The following is a 19,716-nucleotide window of genomic DNA, read 5'->3' as shown; positions in this document are numbered from 1 at the left end:
GGGGGGGGAGGAAATGACATCAGCTTGCTCTCTTGTCCCCAGGGAGGGGAGTTCATGCCCACCGCTGTTCAGAAAGCCCTCAGAGAAAAGCAAACAATCTCCCCTCCTGTGTCCCAGGCTTCTGTCAGATCCCTACCTTCACCCTGCCTGTGTCTGAGCCATCTGCCTATATGACAATGCAGTGTTCCTGTTTTATCTCAGGCATGACAGCTGGGTTTCAAAACTCCAAATTTTACAGACCAGGCAGGCCATGGACCCACACTGATCCCCTGTGGGAGGCTCTTGCTGTGCTCTGGCTGGTGCCAGTTTATCCAAGAAGGGTAGTTGCACAAACGCACAGGGGCTTGGAGTTTAGGGTAAAGCTCAGCAAAAAGCTGGGGTCCAGTTAACTGCCCTCAGTAGCTGCCTCTGCTTGTATGCTACTGAACAGAGCAGTACAATGGAACTTGTGGGACAGTCAGCCTGTCCTTTGAATCCAGACACTGACTTTTCCTCTCTAGCTATTAAAGTCTTAGATGGCATCTTCTTCCAGTATAAGGCTATCTTGTCTACAATGAAAATCTGTTGTTTAGTGTAACCACCTTCATTAATTATTCCAGCTAGATCTTTTGGAGCACTTGCAGAAGCTTCTGTATCACTTGCTACTTCACCTTGCACTTTTATGTTTTGAAGACGGCTTCTTTCTTTAAACCTCATGAACCAACCCCTGCTTAGCTTCAAATTTTTCTTCTACAGTTTCCTCACCTCTCTCAGCCTTCATGGAATTGAAGAGTCAGGGCCTTGCTCTGGACTAGGCTTCAGCTTAAGGGAATATTGTGGCTGCTCTGATCTTCCATCCAGACCACTAAAACTTTCTCCATATCAGCAATAAGGTTGTTTCATGTAATCATTCATGTGTTCACTGGACTAGCACTTTTAATTTCCTCCAAGAACTTTTCCTTTGCATTCACAACTTGGCTAATGGTTTGTTGCAAGAAGTCTAGCTTTTGGCCTATCTCAGATTTCAATATGCTTTCTTCATTAAGCTTAATCATTTCTGGCTTTTGACTTAAAATGAGAGACATGTGATTCTTTCACTTGAACATTTACGGGCCCTTATGGGGTTATTAAGTGGCCTAATTTCAATACTGTTGTGTCTCAGGGAATATGGAGGCCCAAGGAGAGGGAGTGAGATGGGGGAAGAGCCAGTTGCTGGTAGAGTCAAAACACATTCATTCATTGATGAAGTTCATCACCTAATATGGGCATGGTTCGTGGTGGAATTATAATAGTAACATCAAAGATTACTGGTCATAAATCAACATAACAAATATAAGGACAATTAAAAAGTTTAAGGTATTGCAAGAATTGTCAAAATGTGACAGAGACACAAGGCAAACAAATGCTATTAGCATATGGTACAGACAGATTTGCTCAATGCAGGGTTGTCATAAGTCTTCAATTTGTATAAAATGCAGTATCTGCAATGTACAATAAAGCAAAGTGCAATAAAACTAGGTATGCCTATACAAACTTTCAGTTATAAAGTAAATAAGGTCCAAGAAGCTAATGTAATATGGTAAGTATAGCTGACGACACTGCATTACAGAACTGAAATTTGCTAAGAGAGTAGAACTTAAATGTCTCACCAAAAAAAAAAAAAAAAATATGTGAGGTGTTGAATGTGTTAACTAAATGAGGGGATTTCTTTCACTATGTGTATGTCAATTAAATCATCACATTGTATATCTCAAATTTTTTAATATCTCAAATATCTCAAAATTTTTCAATTATAACTCAATAAAGCTGATAAAAAAACAGAAAAAAATTAGAAACTATTAGTATTCTCCAAATATTAAAAAAGTCCATTTCCAACTACTTTACCATACCTAAACCGGTTTTCCAAAAAGTTCATCTCCGCAATGTTTTTTTTGAGTGCAACAGCAACCGTTTAATCAAAAGATATTTATGTAAAAATATTTGTTCTTGCAAACAGGTTAAAAAAGCAGCCTGCTAGTTGCCACTGGGTAGAGAAAAGAAAAAATAGCTAATAAGCACTAACTTCTCTACTGATACTCATCTGCCTTTCTAGGTTTGGTTCTCTGAATTCTAGTCAAGACTATAAGAAAAATGATCCCCTAATGCATCTGATGAGACACCAGTAATAAAAACTGTGTAGAGGCCTAGTCCTTCATCTGAACCAATCTGACACTTGAAAAAATGTAATACCGCTCATAGTATCACTTAAAATTATCTCCTTTTTCCTACTCCTTTTTCTTTTTTATGAACACACATAAAACCTCAAAACCTCAAAGCCTCTATGAAAACACTTTTACCCTAATTAATTACTTTTGAGAATTAAAGGAATCACTTGAAGAAAAAAAATTTGATTATGTAGATTATAATCAACACTGTCATTAACTTTGTTACTTGGTGACTCTTTCATAGATGGAGATATAAAAACAGTTTTAATCTACAATGAGAATTCTCATTTGTATATAATAAAGAATTCAAGTACTTACCTTAAAAACGGCATTTTTTGCCTTACATGTAGCAAAATATGGTTGTTCCAAAAGCCACAATGATGTAAGAATGGCAGCTGTAGAGGTCTTTACACGAATGACGGGACTATGCTCACAGGATAACTCAGTGAGACCAGGATCACAGAGCAGTCTTTTACTAGACCACCGTATCATCCATTCCAGCAGCCTTCTTATACTGCCAAATGTGTTATTGAGTGCTAGAGGAAGATCTTCTTGAGGGTTGATATCATTGCACTGAATTGCTTTAAAAAAACATCTTCTAGTTTTGTTGGACTTGGGAGTCCAAAAAAAATGCTTTGACAATCTCTGGATTATAGGTTTCTCTGAATTGTCATCTTGTATTCTGTAAATTGACTTTTGTTTTAAACCGAACAATCCACTTGTCCCTTCCTTTTTATCGACTTTATTCAAAGGGTTCTCTAAAAATGGCCTGATTCCTTGATTAACCAGTACTGAAGCTGAAAGTGCTTGGTTTTCTGATTTTTCAGACTCATATGACTCAGAAGCAACAAAGCAGGAGCCAGCTCTAAACACATTCTGGCTTTTGGTTTTGCCCTGACGTCGTTTTAATGTTGTATGTACATCAAAAAGCAAAGAATTAAGTTCGTGTTCTCTAAGATGTCCAGAAAAACTGGTTAGAAATGGAATGCCAGGATCCTTGGAATCAAGTAGGTCTCTTTCAAGAACATAACTCAAGAAGAGATCAAGAAATTTAATATATTCATCATCATCACGTTCAAATTCCCAAACACCTATTACAGGAAGTGCATTTTGTAATAACTTTTCATGATCTTTACTTTCAAGATTTTCTTTCTGATTACATATCTTCTTTTTTTCATTGGACTTATCAATCAATGTTAATTCCATGTGATTTGGGACATTCCTAGCAAAACAAAATTGAAAAAGACAAAATTAAAGATTCAATCACTAAAACAGATGTAAGAATTGATAACAAAAATTCTCTCCACTGATTGAATCATACATCTTTTTTTTAATGCCTCAATGCCTTTCAAATGAGGGGGTTAGACTAAATGATCTCTACTGTTTACTAGACCTGAACATTCTGATTCAAAAAATATAACACATTAATACCAAAAGGGGGAACTTTGTGTTAAAAAAGACTGAAATGAGGGCACCTGGGTGGCTCAGTTGGTTAAGGGTCTGCTTTCAGCTCAGGTCATGATCCCAGAGTCCTGAGATCAAGCCCTGTATCGGGCTCCTTGCTCAGCGGGGAAGCCTGCTTCTCCTTCTCCCACTGCCTGCTTCTCCCCCTGCTGTGCTCACTCACTCTCTCCCTCTCTTTGTCAAATAAATAAATAAAATATTTTTTAAAAAATGAAAAGACTGAAATGTGTTCACAGAAATTTTACTTCAGGGGCGCCTGGGTAGCACAGTCGTTAAGCGTCTGCCTTCAGCTCAGGGCATGATACCGGCATTCTGGGATCGAGCCCCACATCAGGCTCCTCTGCTGGGAGCCTGCTTCTTCCTCTCTGACTCCCCCAGCTTGTGTTCCCTCTCTCGCTGGCTGTCTGTCAAATAAATAAATAAAATCTTAAAAAAAAATTTTTTTTCACTTCAAAAAACATGAATTTTTTTCTGGAAAAAAAAAAGGTCCACTGATAGGTCAGAATTTAGGAATATGAAATCAATAAAAATCACAAGCCACCAATATACATCTTAATTTATGGTTTCTTATTTTTTGCGTCTGCCCATTTCGGCTTTCCCTGTACAATGTGCAAAAACCAGGACTGCCCTCAAGACTCTACTACACAAAAGTTGGGAATTTTTTCTAAGTATTCTGCTGCTGTTACACCTGCTAGGCAAACCCTTTAACTGCCAATCATAATTACTTTTAAATCTGTTTCCTTTCAACATAGTCCTTAGGTAAGAACACAGATTCTCAGTTCCCTCAATAAAAGAAATAAAGGGTTCGATTCGCATTAAGGCACCTGGACTGAAGGCTCTATGTCTCTTCTTCTTAAGAAGGCACAATAAGCAGCCTCCAGTGTATTCCTGTGCTAACACCAAAATTGTTTGGTGAAACAAGCACACCATTTATAATACTATTAGGTATGGTTCAAGCAGATGTTTATGTTTGAAGTAGATAAAATTATTTCATTTAAACGAGATTATGGTTGATTATATAGTCTTTCAGTCATGAAAAGAATAAACTACATGGCCGATAATGGAATTATAAAGAAAAAAAATTTAGCTAGAGTAATAGAAATTTAAATGATAAGAATTTCTCAACAATTTAAAGACAAGTTTCAGATATGAATGTGCAATTTCATTTCCCTGGAAACCCTTAAAAATAATATAGCTAACCCAATAATCCTAAATTATGTAAATCTAAAGATTACTAAAAAAACTAAAATGGGGCGTCTGGGTGGCTCAGGTGGTTAAGTGCCTGCCTTCGGCTCAGGTCATGATTCCAGGGTCCTGGGATTGAGTCCTACATGGGGCTCCCTGCTCAGCTGGGAGCCTGTATCTCCCTCTCCCTCTGCCCCTGCTCGTGCTCTCTCTCTCTCTCAAGTAAATAAAATCTTAAAAAACAAAAAACAAAAACCTAAACTAAAAGCCCCCCACTGAACTCAAGAATTTCATCTACTTACCTGATTTTATACGATGAGGTAGCAAAATTATTTGATATCTCAATATTTTCAATGAATTTTCAAGTGTACAGTTTCATTTTACACTCCTAACATCCTTGTGAGTCAGGGAGAGTAGCACTTATCATTCATATTGTTAACAGAGCAATCAGTGAGGGACAAAAAAATCAGCTCCTCTGTTGCATGAACATACTGAATATTTTTCTTTTTTTTTTTTTATTATATTACGTTAGTCACCATACAGTACAGCCCCGGCTTCCGATGTAAAGTTCGATGATTCATTAGTTGCGTACAACACCCAGTGCACCATGCAATACGTGCCCTCGTTACTACCCATCACCGGTCTATCCCATTCCTCCATCCCCCTCCCCTCTGAGGCCCCCAGTTTGTTTCTCATAGTCCATAGTCTCTCATGTTCATACTGAATATTTTTCTTCCAAAGGAAGTGAATGCTTGCTATTAAGAGATCTCAACTGTACCTTTGATAGACATGTATCCTACTTTTTTCTTCAACTGACAATGCTTCCGAGGTGTCTGCTGCATCTGCATCATTGTGGACTAGAGAATTCCCCAGTTCGGTGAGTGTGCTCCTGCTCAAACTAGTTCCTAGGGAAAACCTATCAAAACCTGGAACCTCAGCTGGTTTTTCTTCTTCAACTGGTTCCCAGATATTCATTTCAAAAGAACCTATATTTCTCTGCACACGTTTTAGGGCTTTCACTCTTACTTTATGAATAGAATGCATAATAACAGACATCATTTCCTCAGTTTGGGGACCTATAAAGGAAAAAGCAAAAGGCCTTAGAGTAAATTAAAATGTTTCAACTCAAAACAAAAAGGGACCCGAATCCAGTCCCCCCTGAAACACGGAACCCAACTGATGATTAAGATTTATTTCCACATTCTTACAGAGCATGCTTTCTTCAGTATTTTTTAGAAAGCTGTGGTCTACATTTTAAGGTAGAATTGCAGAAGTTAGAGAAGGTCCATTTAAGTAATGGAGCAGTGCTTATTTCTGCCTTCTCATACTACCTTCAAAGAAAGGAGAAAAGCATAAAAACGTAAGCACTAGAAATTACATGCTTTCAAAAGAAAAAGAGAATCTTCCATAACTCATCTATCAGATATCTAAGAAATGACAAATACTTACCTTTCACAACACAGTGTCTGAGTCTCTGCTGAAGAGACTGATATTTTTCTCGTAAAGGAACCCTTATGTCCTCAGGATTGGGAAATGCTTTCACAAAGATTTCTGCTACCTTGAGAAAAATTTAAAAAATGAGTTTTATGAGCAACATCATTCTTAATTAAAATAAAACAAAAATCCTTTAAAGTCTCCGATTTTCATTTAGTTTGTTTTCACCTACACTCACATTACCTTTCTGATTGGTGGCAGCTCTCCAATAAGGCTCAAAATTAGATCCTGAATAAGTTCTTCAATATTAGAAAACCGAGAGAAGGGCAGCATTCTATACGCCCACTCTACCGCACTGAGACAGTGCTCAACCATACAAGAATCAAACTCCACTTCGAGGTCCTAAAAGGATATTGAGAAATACATTTCCTTTTCAAAAGGATAGATCAGGATGAGTTCAAAAGAAAGTTTGTTATAAACAGTAAAATCTTCAATCAAGCAATAATTTCCCAAGTAATGTTTGCTCATTTCCCTAATTCTTGCGCAGGTAAATACCTTTTTTCCCTCCACATTTTCTCTTGCTTTCTGATATTGCCTGCAACTATAGGATAACTTGTCACGAATATGTAGCATCCAACACAAAGCACAAAGTTCTCTGAAGCAACCTAAATCGGAAACACAAATACGAAAAAGTGGATGAGTATGCACATTCATATAATCACAACTTCACCACTGCTCATTTTTTTTCCAGAATATATGTCTTTATTTTGTTGATTATAAAAGAAGCATATGTTCATTGCCAACACCTTATATAAAAGTCATGAAAACCCTTTCAGAATTTTTATGCACGTTATTTTAGAATATTTCTTGCATGGGCAGTTGCATAAAAATATTGAAAACGTTTTTAGAGTAAATAACTTACTCTATTTACTAGTAGTTTACTTGTTTTAAGCTTCATAGTATATTGTAGATGATGTTCAAAACCAATACACACGGCTCTACTTAATACTGTACAGTTAATTTAGTTGGAAAATCCCTTCTGATAGGCAACTAAGTTTAAATTTTTTCAATACTAGAAACATACTTTCCACTGTTAAATAATTTTTTAATTAAAAGCAATAAAAGTACACAAAGATATATATAATCATACTATGTATGCTGTGTTGACACTAGGTCTTTTTTTCATTTAATGTATCCTGGACATCTTTCCACGGTGGTAACATACACATACTGTCTTTTCATTGTCAATATAGTATTCCATTGTATAGAAACTTCCCCAAATCAACTGTTTATATTACATCATTATTGATATTTAGGCCTAATTTCTAAGCAATCAGTTCATTTTGGACAAACCTATGGCTTTAATGGAAACTTCATCAAGCTTGTGGTCTCCAGCTGCTCCAGGTCGAAAGAATGCTACACCTCCTTTACAGTAATTAAGTAATGACTGAGGGAAAGGACTCAATGAAGGAAGGGACCCTTTCATTCGAATCTGAAAGAATGACAGAATATGTTAATTATTAGTCATCTAAAAATCTATTTTTAATGAAGTTATAAAGGAACAAACAAGGCAGGTAAGATAAACCATACAGAATGGAAAACACAGCATGGTTCCTATACTATGTAAGAAAATATCTCTGAAATAAGCTGTACTTTCAGAAACTTAGCTCACAGATTTAATTCAAGAAATTCACTAGGCTAGGGATGCCTGGGTGGCTCGGTTGGTTAAGCCTCTGCCTTCAGCTCAGGTCATGATCCTGGGGTCTTGGGATCAAGTCCAGCATCATTGGGCTCCTTGCTCAGCTGGGAGCCTACTTCGCCCTCCGCCTGCCACTCCCCTTGCTTGTGCAATCTCTCCCTGATAAATAAGTGAATAAATAAAATCTAAAAAAAAAAAAAAAAAAAGAAAAAGAAATTCCCTAGGCTAGGTCACAAAAGAGAAAAGGTTTCAATCAAATTTTTTTCGTTACTCAGTTTTGCCTGTATACAAAGAATTAACTGCTATTTGTCCTGACTTTCCCCGAAGGCATAATAAAGAAAAAAGATATTTAAGTATCTCTCATCCAAAATAAAACTATGTGAAGTACCTAAAAATAAATATGACAAAAGTTCTATCTACCTATTTAACTTTTAAAAAACTTCAGTGACAGAATTAGAAAGTCAACATTTGGCAACTCCTAATAAAGTAATGACTCCAGCAAGGATCATCAATAAATGTTCAATCAGGTAAAAAGTTGCTGGGCTGATGAAGAATGTAAGTGGGTAAAACACAACCCAAACTCATGAATCCATCTCACCATTACTAAAAGTGAGATAAAAAGTCCTATGTGTCACATGGTATGATGGAACATACCATACCATTTATGAAGGGCCCATTTCTAAGAACTTGATCAAGCCTCTGTACCTCAATGAGTATAGATTAATTACTAGTTTAGGGGGGAAATAAAAGGAAAGAGGAATAAGTTAAATGACACTAAATGGATAAACTATCAAACACATGCAGAATACGGTACAGAACAAATCACCATGTTTCTCTACAAATCAAGAAAAGAAATGAAAGGAAACTGCTACAGAATAAAAGAAAAGGAATCTAAGAGACATAAACCTGAAAACAAAAGGATTAGCAGCAGGTTTGTAATGTACTTTCTCCCTCTTCTATTCACTTCCATAAAGACATGATCTCATCAAATCCCCTTGTAAGCATGCTAATGACAGATTTCTTGTCAAACAAATGAACAATATTTACTAGATGTACAGAGCCTAGCTAGGCTGGTTATTATACATAAATGTAGGATGCATGGATTTATGGAGTATGGCTCGGTGGAAATGTCACGCGAGCTACATAATTAAAGAGATATAAAAATGAGATGTTCAGTAACTGATACTCTTTTGTGTCATGATGTTAAACAGAGGCCAGATAACATTCTTCCACAGCAAAAAAAATCTGGACGCAATATATGCAATTTCATGTTTCACCTGTGTCTTTTAGTTTTATCCTTGAAATCATTAGTATAAGTTTGATCCTGGGTAAGTCTGTTGATTCTTATGAGTCAGACTTGATAATATAGTCCTTCCTATAATCTCATAACCAAACATGGGTGAACTTCAGTTGGACCCTGATTCCAAAAAACCTACTATATAAAAAAGGCATTTTCAAAATCGGGGCAATTTTATTATGGACCAGGTACTAGATATTAATAAGGAATTATTGTTAACTTTGGTATAATAGTATGGTGTGGTTTTAGAATCCGTGCACAAATTCTTTAAAACTCATCTCTTCAAAGGTAGAGCTTAACTTCCCTCACCTAGAGTGTAGATCATACTAAGTAACTAGTTTCTAGTTAACAGAATACAAAGTGTTTGCATTGATTTCTGGGATTAAATCAAAGGCATTGTAGCTTCCACCTTGCTGTCTTTTGGATCACTTGCTCAGGGGAAGCCTCCTGCCAACAACCAGCACAAACTTCTTAGCCATGTGCATGAGCTATTTTGTAATCCGATCTCTGCTCCCTGTCAAGAGTTTGGATTCCTGCAGCACCAGTCCATATTATGGTATGCAACTTCATGAGAAATGTGATTTTTTGCTTTTGTGAATAAAGACCTTATAATTTTGGCAGCAACAAGTGCTCCACTATTCCAACCAATTAGAAAACATCAATTTACTACAACCAAATTTGTAATTAAACTATATGCCCAATAAAGTCTACTTGAAGGAGGTAGAGAATACAGCAATACAGGGAATCCCTTATAAATCATATACACTTCTGTAAGAATGGATCCCCACATTTTTGGTACCTCTTCCAAGATCAGTAAATTCATGGGCTAACAATAAAACTATCAGATAAATTTGAGGAATAGTGAATTAGAGGGAATTTATGGGTCACTTCTGCCTAGAGATTGACAACAAGCCTTAAAGATAAGCTGTAAGTCACACGGGGCACTGGACAATCAGAGTAGCAATGACCACACACACAAAGTCTCTTGTCTATGGCCTGTTAGTCCTAGGAGGCATGTTTTCAGCTGTGTCGCTAAAGTCTTAACACAGTCTTAATGCTAGCTAAGTTAGTTAAAGCTAGGTTAAGTGACATTACTGTCAGGATTTGTAGGTAAGATCAAACTTCTATGCAATTCTAATTTCCAACTTTATTGTAGAAAACTGTTTACTTAAACAATTTTTAAATGAAGTTTCCTATAACAAACAGGCTCAGTAGATCTTGAAACTATTAAAACCAATCTTTCAATAACACAGGAAAACTCTTCTCCCTTCTTAGTAAACATGCTTTAAAAACAACTTTGGAATGACAAGATATAGAATGGGTACAATAGCATGTTATATTTTTATGGTAGCTGTAAGCAAATATTACAAACCTTTCTTTCTAAAAAAAAAAAAAGTCTAATTTTCAAAAACAACTTGGTAACTTCTCAAAGTCTCTCTGAACATTCCTACTAATAAAAGTTGTAGATTCTTGTTTTAAATATAATCAAGGGCTGGGGTGCCTGAGTGTCTCAGTCGGTTAAGCTTCCGACTCTTCATCTCAGCTCAGGTCTTGATCTGAGGGTCATGAGTTCAAGCCTCGTGTGGGGCTCCACGCTGGGCATAGAGCCTACTTCAAAACAAAAACATTTAAATATAATCAAAATCAAGGGCCAAATTAAAGATATTTGGGGCTAATAATATTTATTTCCACACTTCACAGAGACAGACAACAGGCCTACAAAGGACTTGCAGCTGGATAAGGGACATACAAGCAGATGTCCTGTCTGGCTGCAGACCAGGTAAAGATGCAGCTATGGCTCAGCTGAAGTCAGTGTAGAAGGCGATGACAGCCTTGCTTATTATAAGCAAACCTGAAATCTATGGATTTTAGGGTAGGATTCCTTGGGAAAATGTCATGATTCTAAGTATCTGTAAATATTAATATTAGTACATTTAAATAGTTTAACATAGCACATAAGTGACTAAGACATTTTCAGACCTTCTGCATAACTTTTCTCGCCCATCTCAACTGCAAGATGTACCACTGTGCCACAGGAAAAGAACACCGCGCTGCCCGGAAAAGCAAAAGGACCCGTTGAAGGATTCCAGACACCTTTTGGCGGTTCTCTTTCTCAGCTTTTAAAAGAAGATCTTCACCATCTTCCTGAAAATAAAACAACTGATTTTAGTAGCTAGTAATATGAAAATTTTAAGGGTTAAAGTGAAAATAAATATAGTGTTTCTCAAACGAAAATGTTCCTGGAGATTTATAAGGGAAATTTGGGGGATGGCCTCAGAGGTTTCAACTATAGCTATTATCTAGTGTCAAGGAAATATTTCTCTCATCTCAAACAATGTAAAGGGCTAAACTGACCCTAAACCCAAGTCTTCCCCTCTAACAGTAAAAGTCTACCACTCCTGACTCCAATGGTGCTAATGGACTGCCAAACAGAACTCTGCACTCTCCCTAGCCAACACTGAATCTCAGTACCCTGATGGAGAGAAATACTGAGGGAGAAATACTTCTGTTTTTCTTTCTCCCCTTCCCTCTCCCTCTGGACATGGACATGGTATCCTTAGAAGCTGCTGGTGGCCATCCTGCTCCCACAAAGGAAGCCAGACTTAAGTTGAAGCTAACACCTTAGAAAACAAACTAGAGAGGAAGAGCTCAAATCTATGCTAACGGAACTGAGTTAAAAGTCTACCCTATCGGGGCGCCTGGGTGGCACAGCGGTTGGGCGTCTGCCTTCGGCTCAGGGCGTGATCCCGGCGTTATGGGATCGAGCCCCACATCGGGCTCCTCTGCTATGAGCCTGCTTCTTCCTCTCCCACTCCCCCTGCTTGTGTTCCCTCTCTCGCTGGCTGTCTCTATCTCTGTCAAAATAAATAAATAAAATCTTTAAAAAAAAAAAAAAGTCTACCCTATCACTGGGCTTCTTAATTATGCCAGCCAATTTGGACCAAGTTTTCTATTATTTCCAACCCAAAGAGTTCTAATTGATATAGAGTGATATTTAGGAGAAATCCTACCATTGAGGATTATTTTAATAAAAAATAATAAAATGAATCACTACTAAGGATCATAACCACTCAAACTAATTATCAGTGTAGCATATTCCAAAAATACCTTAAATTCTATTCCTAATTTCTAAACCAATATACTGAAGACTCAGATGTGACAGAAAAGACGAATTACTGAGAAATACAATGCGCTATATGTTCCTTCCATGTATAACATATTACATTTAAAATAGCAATAAATGAAATATTTTAATCTATCGAAATATAACCTTTATATATAACAAATAAGGAGGAAAAAAACCTCTTAAAAAAGAAAAAACCTATAGAGAAGTTGCTAATACTAAAACAGTAAGTAGTAAAGAAACAATACCAGAATCACTTCAAAATATTAATCAGATGTTAAAATAATTTAAAAGTAAATAATTTGCATTAATACTTTAAATCTTAAAGCCAACTAATTGTCATGTCATGAGAGCAGAGTAAAAGTTTCTGAGAAGAACATCGTATTGCTATTTATGACAGAATTATCAATTGAATATTGCAGGAGAAAAAAAATGGCCTATCAAACAAAAAAAAATAAGTCTTTCAAAAGAGGCAGACAATGAGATGAATAAAAGACTGAAATAATGTATGGCTTCTAAATTCTGACATTCATTATTTGTTACCCTAAACAAATGTCTTTTTTTAAAAAATCTGGATATAGAGAACTCTCTCTTGATTTTGTTTTATTATTGCAATAATTTTAACATTTATTGATTGCTTACTATGTGTAAAAGCTTTTACAAGATATCTCATTTAATCGTCACAATAATGCTCTTACAGGTACAATCATCATCTGCATTTTACCAGTAAGGTAACTTAAACAGTTTAGTACATTGCCTAAGATTATACAATTAATAAACAGCAAAGCTAGGATTTGGAAGTTTGTCTTCAGAGCTTGCATTCTTAACTTGATAAATATTATCAAGTTGATTATTTTAATCAACTTTAAATTAATTAAAAGATTAAGCACTAAGCTTACTTCACTAAGAATAGCTGGCTGAGGACAATATAATGGAGGAGCTGGAAGATACAAGCCGACCGGCACCAAGCCCCACAGTCTCCTACTGAAGTCCTTGGCAGAGTTTACCAGAAGCTGAAATGTCTCTGACAGAATATCTGCATCGGCCATAACTGCTGCTTTCAGTACTTCTTGCACTGAACCAAATAGCAGATTTACATCTTCTTCTTCAATGGGATCTACCAAATACAAAATTAGGTAAAACAGTTAAAATTTATATTATGCTGATCCTATTTTGTAGTATAATTTCCTGTCTGAAAAAGCTGATCATCAAAAGTGAACATATTGGTTGACATGCAAAACAAGCCAACTTCTAGACAGAAATGTATTTTTATTTTTTTAAAGATTTTGTTTATTTGACAGAGACACAGCCAGCGAGAGAGGGAACACAAGCAGGGGGAGTGGGAGAGGAAGAAGCAGGCTCCCAGTGGAGCAGGGAGCCCGATGCGGGGCTCAATCCCAGGACCCTGGGATCACGCCCTGGGCCAAACGCAGATGCTTAACGACTGAGCCACCCAGGCGCCCCTAGACGGAAATTTAATAACTATTCTGCTACTTTACTTACTTAATTTATTTAATTTTAATTTTTTTTTTTGAGAGAGATTGAGCATAGGGGGCGGTGAAGGAGGAAGGAAGAAAGAGAATATCTTAAGCAGGCTCCACACCCAGAGCAGAGCCCAATGCAGGGCTCAATCTCATGACCCTGAGATCATGACCTGAACTGAAATCTAGAGTCAAGCGCTTAACCAGCAAAGCCAGCCAGGTGCCCCCACCACAGTATTTTTTAAATTAAAGTTAGTAAAAATGACTTCTGTCATGCAACTAAAAAAAAAAAAGCAAAAATATACAAAACATTCCCACCAACAGTGTAAGAGGGTTCCCCTTTCTCCACATCCTCGTCAACATTTGTTGTTCCGTCTTGTTAATTTTAGCCATTCTGACTGGTGTAAGGTGATATCTCATTGTGGTTTTGATTGATATTTCCCTGATGGTTAGTGATGTGGAGCATTTTTTCATTTGTATAGCTTCTTTGGAGAAGTGTCTGTTCATGTCTTCTGCCTATTTTTTGACTGGATTATTTGTTTTTTGGGTGTTGAGTTTGAAACAAACTGAGGGTTGCAGAAAGGGAGGTGGGTGGGGGGATGGGTAACTCGGTGATGGGCATTAAGGAGGGCACATGATGGATGAGCACTGGGTGTTATACGCAACTAATGAATCATTGAGGGGCGCCTGGGTGGCACAGCGGTTAAGCGTCTGCCTTCGGCTCAGGGCATGATCCCGGCGTTGTGGGATCAAGCCCCACATCAGGCTCCTCTGCTATGAGCCTGCTTCTTCCTCTCCCACTCCCCCTGCTTGTGTTCCCTCTCTCGCTGGCTGTCTCTATCTCTGTCAAATAAATAAATAAAATCTTAAAAAAAAAAAAAATGAATCATTGAACATTACATCAAAAACTAATGACTTATATGTTGGCTAATTGAATTTAAATAAATTTTTTTTAAAAAAAGATAAAAAACAGTCCTACAATCTAGCTTCAACTATATAAATATCTGCATAAATGTGGACATGCTCCAGAAGGTAAAATGCAAGGAGATGCAGGTGACAGAACTGGAGATTTGTGGACTTTTATATTATGAAATATCTAAAGCATGCTTTAAGATATAGAATATGAAAACACTCATGTATTGACTTTTCATCCTTGTCTGATATTAACATTGTTGATATATTTAATTAATATTTTTAAAAAATAAAACATTTCAGATACAGCTGAAATTTCTTATGTACCAATCACATTCCACTCACTCTCTCCAGAGATAGCTACTATCCACAATTTGGTATGGATATATTGGAATTCCTAATACACGTATGTTGTGTCCTACACAACTAGAGAGTTCAAATTCATTTTCCACTTCACTAACCATCTGCAGAGTTTGTTTTTAAATCAGTTTATAAGGTATAATTTACATATACTAAAATGCATCCTTTTTAGGTATATAGTTCAATGAGTTTTGACAAATCTATACAGCGTGTAAGAATAATGCCATCACCCCCAAAAAAGTTCTTTCACCTTTCTGTTGGAAACCACTGATCTGTTTCCTGTCCTTATACTGTTATTTTTTTTTTTTTAAGATTTATTTGAGAGAGAGAGAGAGAGGGAGAGGAAGAGCAAGAATGGGGGGAGGGGAAGAAGGAGGGAATCCTTCAAGCAGACTCCATGCTGATCGCTGAACCTGATGCAGGACTTGATCCCACCACCCATTAGATCATGACCTGAGCCAAAACCAAGAGTCAGATACTCAACCAATTGAGCCACCTGGGTGCCCCCCTTACAGTGTTACTTTTACCAAAATGTCACATAAATGGAATCAAACAATATGTAATCTTTGTTTCTGACTCCTTTCATTCCTCACAATGGTTCTGCAATTCATCCATGTTGTTGCATGTTATCAGTAGTTTGACCCTCCTCAGTACAGATTATTCTATTTTGCAGATACACTGAAATTTGTTTATACATTCACAAGATGACAAGCATTGGAGCTGTTTCAAGTTTTCAACTATTATGAAAAAGTTGCCATGGGGGCGCCTGGATGGCACAGCGGTTGAGCGTCTGCCTTCAGCTCAGGGCGTGGTCCCGGCGTTCTGGGATCGAGCCCCGCATCAGGCTCCTCTGCTGTGAGCCTGCTTCTTCCTCTCCCACTCCCCCTGCTTGTGTTCCCTCTCTCACTGGTTGTCTCTATCTCTGTCGAATAAATAAAAAATCTTTAAAAAAAAAAAAAAGTTGCCATGGACATTTGTATACAGGTCTTTGGGTGGTTCTGTTTTTATTATGCATAGGTAAATACCTAGGGGTGGAATCCACTGAGTTTCTATTTCCTCTTTGTTTCTGACTCCTAGAAAGTTCTCCCACTTTCTATATATATTAGCCTTAAAATGTGTATTTTTATATTTTATCTAGAATATTATCTATATATTTCATCTATATGTTTATTTTATCTATATATTTTTATCTACATATTTTATCTATACATTTTAACATGGGAAATTTTTTCTATATTTTATCTATGTATTTATTGTAGGAAAGTTTTGCAGGTTATTTAAAACAACATATTGCCAGAACTGTAAGTTCAGACTGGGACTTTTTTAGTCCCTTTTTTCAAAACCAACTTTCATGTATTACATTATCCTTTCATTTATTCAAAAAAATATTGACAAAGGCGCCTGGGTGGCTTGGTCGGTTGAGTGTCTGCCTCCAGCTCTGGTCATGATCCCAGGGTCCTGAGATCGAGCCCCGTGTTGGGGTCCCTGCTCAGCAGCGAGCCTGCTTCCTCTCTCTCCTGCTGCTCTCTTGCTCTCTCGCTCTCTCTCAATAATTGAAATCTTTAAAAATTAATAAATAAAAATTTAAAACTACTGACAAATTATCAAAGAAAAGTTTTTAGTCAGATTTCCAAGTATTATGAGTTCTTTCTGGAAAGAGAAGTTATAATTAGTAAATTCTAAGAATCTAGAGTTAGAAGCCTCACTGCTTAATGGAGACATGCACTAATAAAACCAAAGGGTCCCACAGTAGTCATTAAATATACAACTTTAAATACCTGGCTTCATTACTTTTCATCTAAATTTATCCATCTATAAAACAGACAAATTGTATAGGGCCCCTGGGTAAATCTATGAGATATATGTGATATTACATTATTTTTAATTTTGTAATACCACTCCGAAATTTTCAAATGAAGAAAACCAACTCTGTGATTTATGCACCCAGCAAGAGTTGAACTAAATACTTTTAAATACTCTCTTGTGTGTGTGATTCTATGAAACTCTACGACTATGACTACAAAAGAAAATAATCCAAATGTAGCAAAATACAACTAGTAAAAAGATATGTACAGAAAACCAGAGTATCATTCAGTTACTGACTATTGTTTTTTGAGCTGGTGTAAGTTCTGGATACTCCCATGATTAAGAATAAATAGCAAACTTTTATCTTTGATAAACTTACTTCAAAGTTTAATATATTTGTGGATATTAACAAGCTTTTTAAAATATCATAAGGTTTATGTTAATTAAGCTGATACATTGTCAGACTATATGTAGGTAACACACCTGTGAATTGTTTGTATTTTGAGCCCATTTCATTTTTTGCTTCAAAAGAGGCTGGCCGACCTAAAAAACACTGCAATTTTTCCTGGAAAATCCATGCTGGAGTCAAATTTATTGGTAAATTCAGACTGTTTTTGTTGAACCTGAAATCACATCAAGGTAAGAGAAATGAATCCAATTTTTGAAAAAAGGAAACATTAACACACTAAGAACTAAACATGAGATTTTAAGAAATAGTGAAATTCACTTTCTTTATTCATCCTCTATTTTAAAAATAATTTGGAGAAAAAAAGAAATAATTGAAGAAATATTGCACTGAGGAGATTTTTAAGGCTCTCCATGATTATGATACTAATACATCTTCCCATCGTTATTTTCCATTGCTACCCTACAGTCAATTCTATCCAAACTACACCAAACTTGTCTCTTGCCATATGCCTTTGCTCATGTTTGGAATGTTCTCCCTCCCTATAGCTACTCCATTTGTCAAGATCCTGCCTTCCCTTCAGTGCCCATCTCAAATGGTATCTCCCACATAAAGTATTTCCTGTACTACTGCTCTCTCTCCACTGCACCACTGGCACTTTTCTTACCACACAATCTAAATCATAATAATGTTTTGTCCTAATTTCTCCATTAAATTATAAATGCCTTAAACATGGAGATTATGTGCCATTTAAGTTTATATCCACTAAAATACCTAGCATAGAGCTTGGTACAGAAAAGTTACTTAATAAGTAAATATATGTTGAATTATTGAACTGAAAAATATCAAAGATACAGCGATACCATAATATTCAAAAAAGTTAAAATATAGATATTTGATTAGCTTAAAATTCAAATCCTACATAAGATAGACAAACTCTCCCATTGATTAAAAGCCTTTTGAGGTACACAAGAATTGTCTGTACTATCTTTGAAACTTTTCTATATTTCTGAAATTATTTCAAAATAAAAAGTTAAAAATCATAAAAAAAATTTTTTTAAAAGCCCTTTTTTTTTTTTAAAGATTTTATTTTATTTATTCGACAGAGACAGAGACAGCCAGCGAGAGAGGGAACACAAGCAGGGGGAGTGGGAGAGGAAGAAGCAGGCTCATAGCGGAGGAGCCTGATGGGGCTCAATCCCACAACGCCGGGATCATGCCCTGAGCCGAAGGCAGACGCTTAACCGCTGTGCCACCCAGGCGCCCCTTAAAAAAGCCTTTTGAGGGCATTACTAACAAATGTGCTAAATAAAACTTCAGTTTTTTTTTAAATAAAAGTTTTAACACAAGAAAGCCGCTGAGCTGTCCAACACAGTACCACTAGCTGCATTTAGCTATTTAAATTTAAATTAGGTTGAAAACTCAGTTCCTTGGTCTTACTAGTCACATTGCAAGTGCTCAATAGCTACATGTGACTAATAGCTATCATACTGGACTGCACATATAGAACATTTCTAACACCAAAAACAGTTTTTTTGGACAATGCTGGACTAAGGATTCCACAAAATATGTAAATGCCGGCAATGAGAGAAATAAAAAATAGATTATTATACTATTTCTTAACCTAAATTTGCCTAAAAATACATACCTTATGAAATTGCTATCATGTTTACAGAACAGTTGGAAAGCCACACCAATGGAAACAGATGTCTTCCAGTCTCCAAGTTTATGTGCCAACCACACAGCCTCTGGAACTAGGCCACCAATAAGTAACAATTCAAAGGCATATTCAACTGTCCACACATCAGAAAGATTCTGATCTCTTACAACACTGGCCACCTTAGAGTGTTGTAGAGGAATAAGTCGAAGGCACTGTTCTACAAGTAAATAAAAGAAAATGGATATTACAATTACATTTATCAGAACTCATTCCTCCTCACATAATTACATCTCTCTCTCTCTCTTTTCTTTTTAAGATTTTATTTTTAAGTAATCTACACCGAATGAGGGGCTGAAACTTACAAACCCAAGATCAAGAGTCACATGCTCCACTGACTGAGCCAGCCAGGAGCCCCTGTCTCTTTAATTAGTATTTTCTACACAAAATCACAAGAAAGATGGCTTAACATAGGGGTGCCTGGGTGGCTCAGCCAGTTAAGCATCTGACTTCGGCTCAGGTCATGATCTCAGGCTCTTGGGATCCAGCCCCACGGTGGGCTCCGCCCCTCAGAAGGGAGTCTGCCTCCCATATCTCTTTCCCTCTTCCCCTGCTTCTCCCCCCAAGCTCATGCTCTCTTTCTCTCTCTCTCAAATAAATAAAATCTTTTTTAAAATGGCTTAAAGTAATACTTAACATACTCTAGGT

The 19,716-nt window shown here is 36.7% G+C and overlaps 1 protein-coding gene across 15 annotated transcripts in view; it reads right to left on the bottom strand.

Moving 5' to 3' along the window:
- CPLANE1 (ciliogenesis and planar polarity effector 1) overlaps positions 1–19,716 on the bottom strand; it is a 140,686-nt gene that overhangs the window by 82,784 nt on the left and 38,186 nt on the right. For all 15 annotated transcript variants that reach the window (XR_004624326.1, XR_004624325.1, XR_004624323.1 and 12 more), the window contains 10 exons: positions 19,000–19,228; positions 17,429–17,568; positions 13,286–13,503; positions 11,243–11,407; positions 7,620–7,758; positions 6,822–6,931; positions 6,510–6,668; positions 6,282–6,390; positions 5,611–5,908; positions 2,502–3,405 (listed from right to left, as the gene is read on the bottom strand). Coding sequence is in view for 9 of the 15 variants with exons in the window: in XM_034657000.1 (XP_034512891.1) it covers positions 2,502–3,405; positions 5,611–5,908; positions 6,282–6,390; positions 6,510–6,668; positions 6,822–6,931; positions 7,620–7,758; positions 11,243–11,407; positions 13,286–13,503; positions 17,429–17,568; positions 19,000–19,228 (2,471 nt within the window). In the remaining 6 variants the exon portion in view is untranslated. The remainder of the gene's footprint in view (positions 1–2,501; positions 3,406–5,610; positions 5,909–6,281; positions 6,391–6,509; positions 6,669–6,821; positions 6,932–7,619; positions 7,759–11,242; positions 11,408–13,285; positions 13,504–17,428; positions 17,569–18,999; positions 19,229–19,716) is intronic.

The sequence above is a fragment of the Ailuropoda melanoleuca genome, chromosome 3 (assembly GCF_002007445.2).
Source record: "Ailuropoda melanoleuca isolate Jingjing chromosome 3, ASM200744v2, whole genome shotgun sequence".
Taxonomy (NCBI): Eukaryota; Metazoa; Chordata; class Mammalia; order Carnivora; family Ursidae; genus Ailuropoda; species Ailuropoda melanoleuca.
This window is presented reverse-complemented; position numbering and strand designations above follow the sequence as displayed.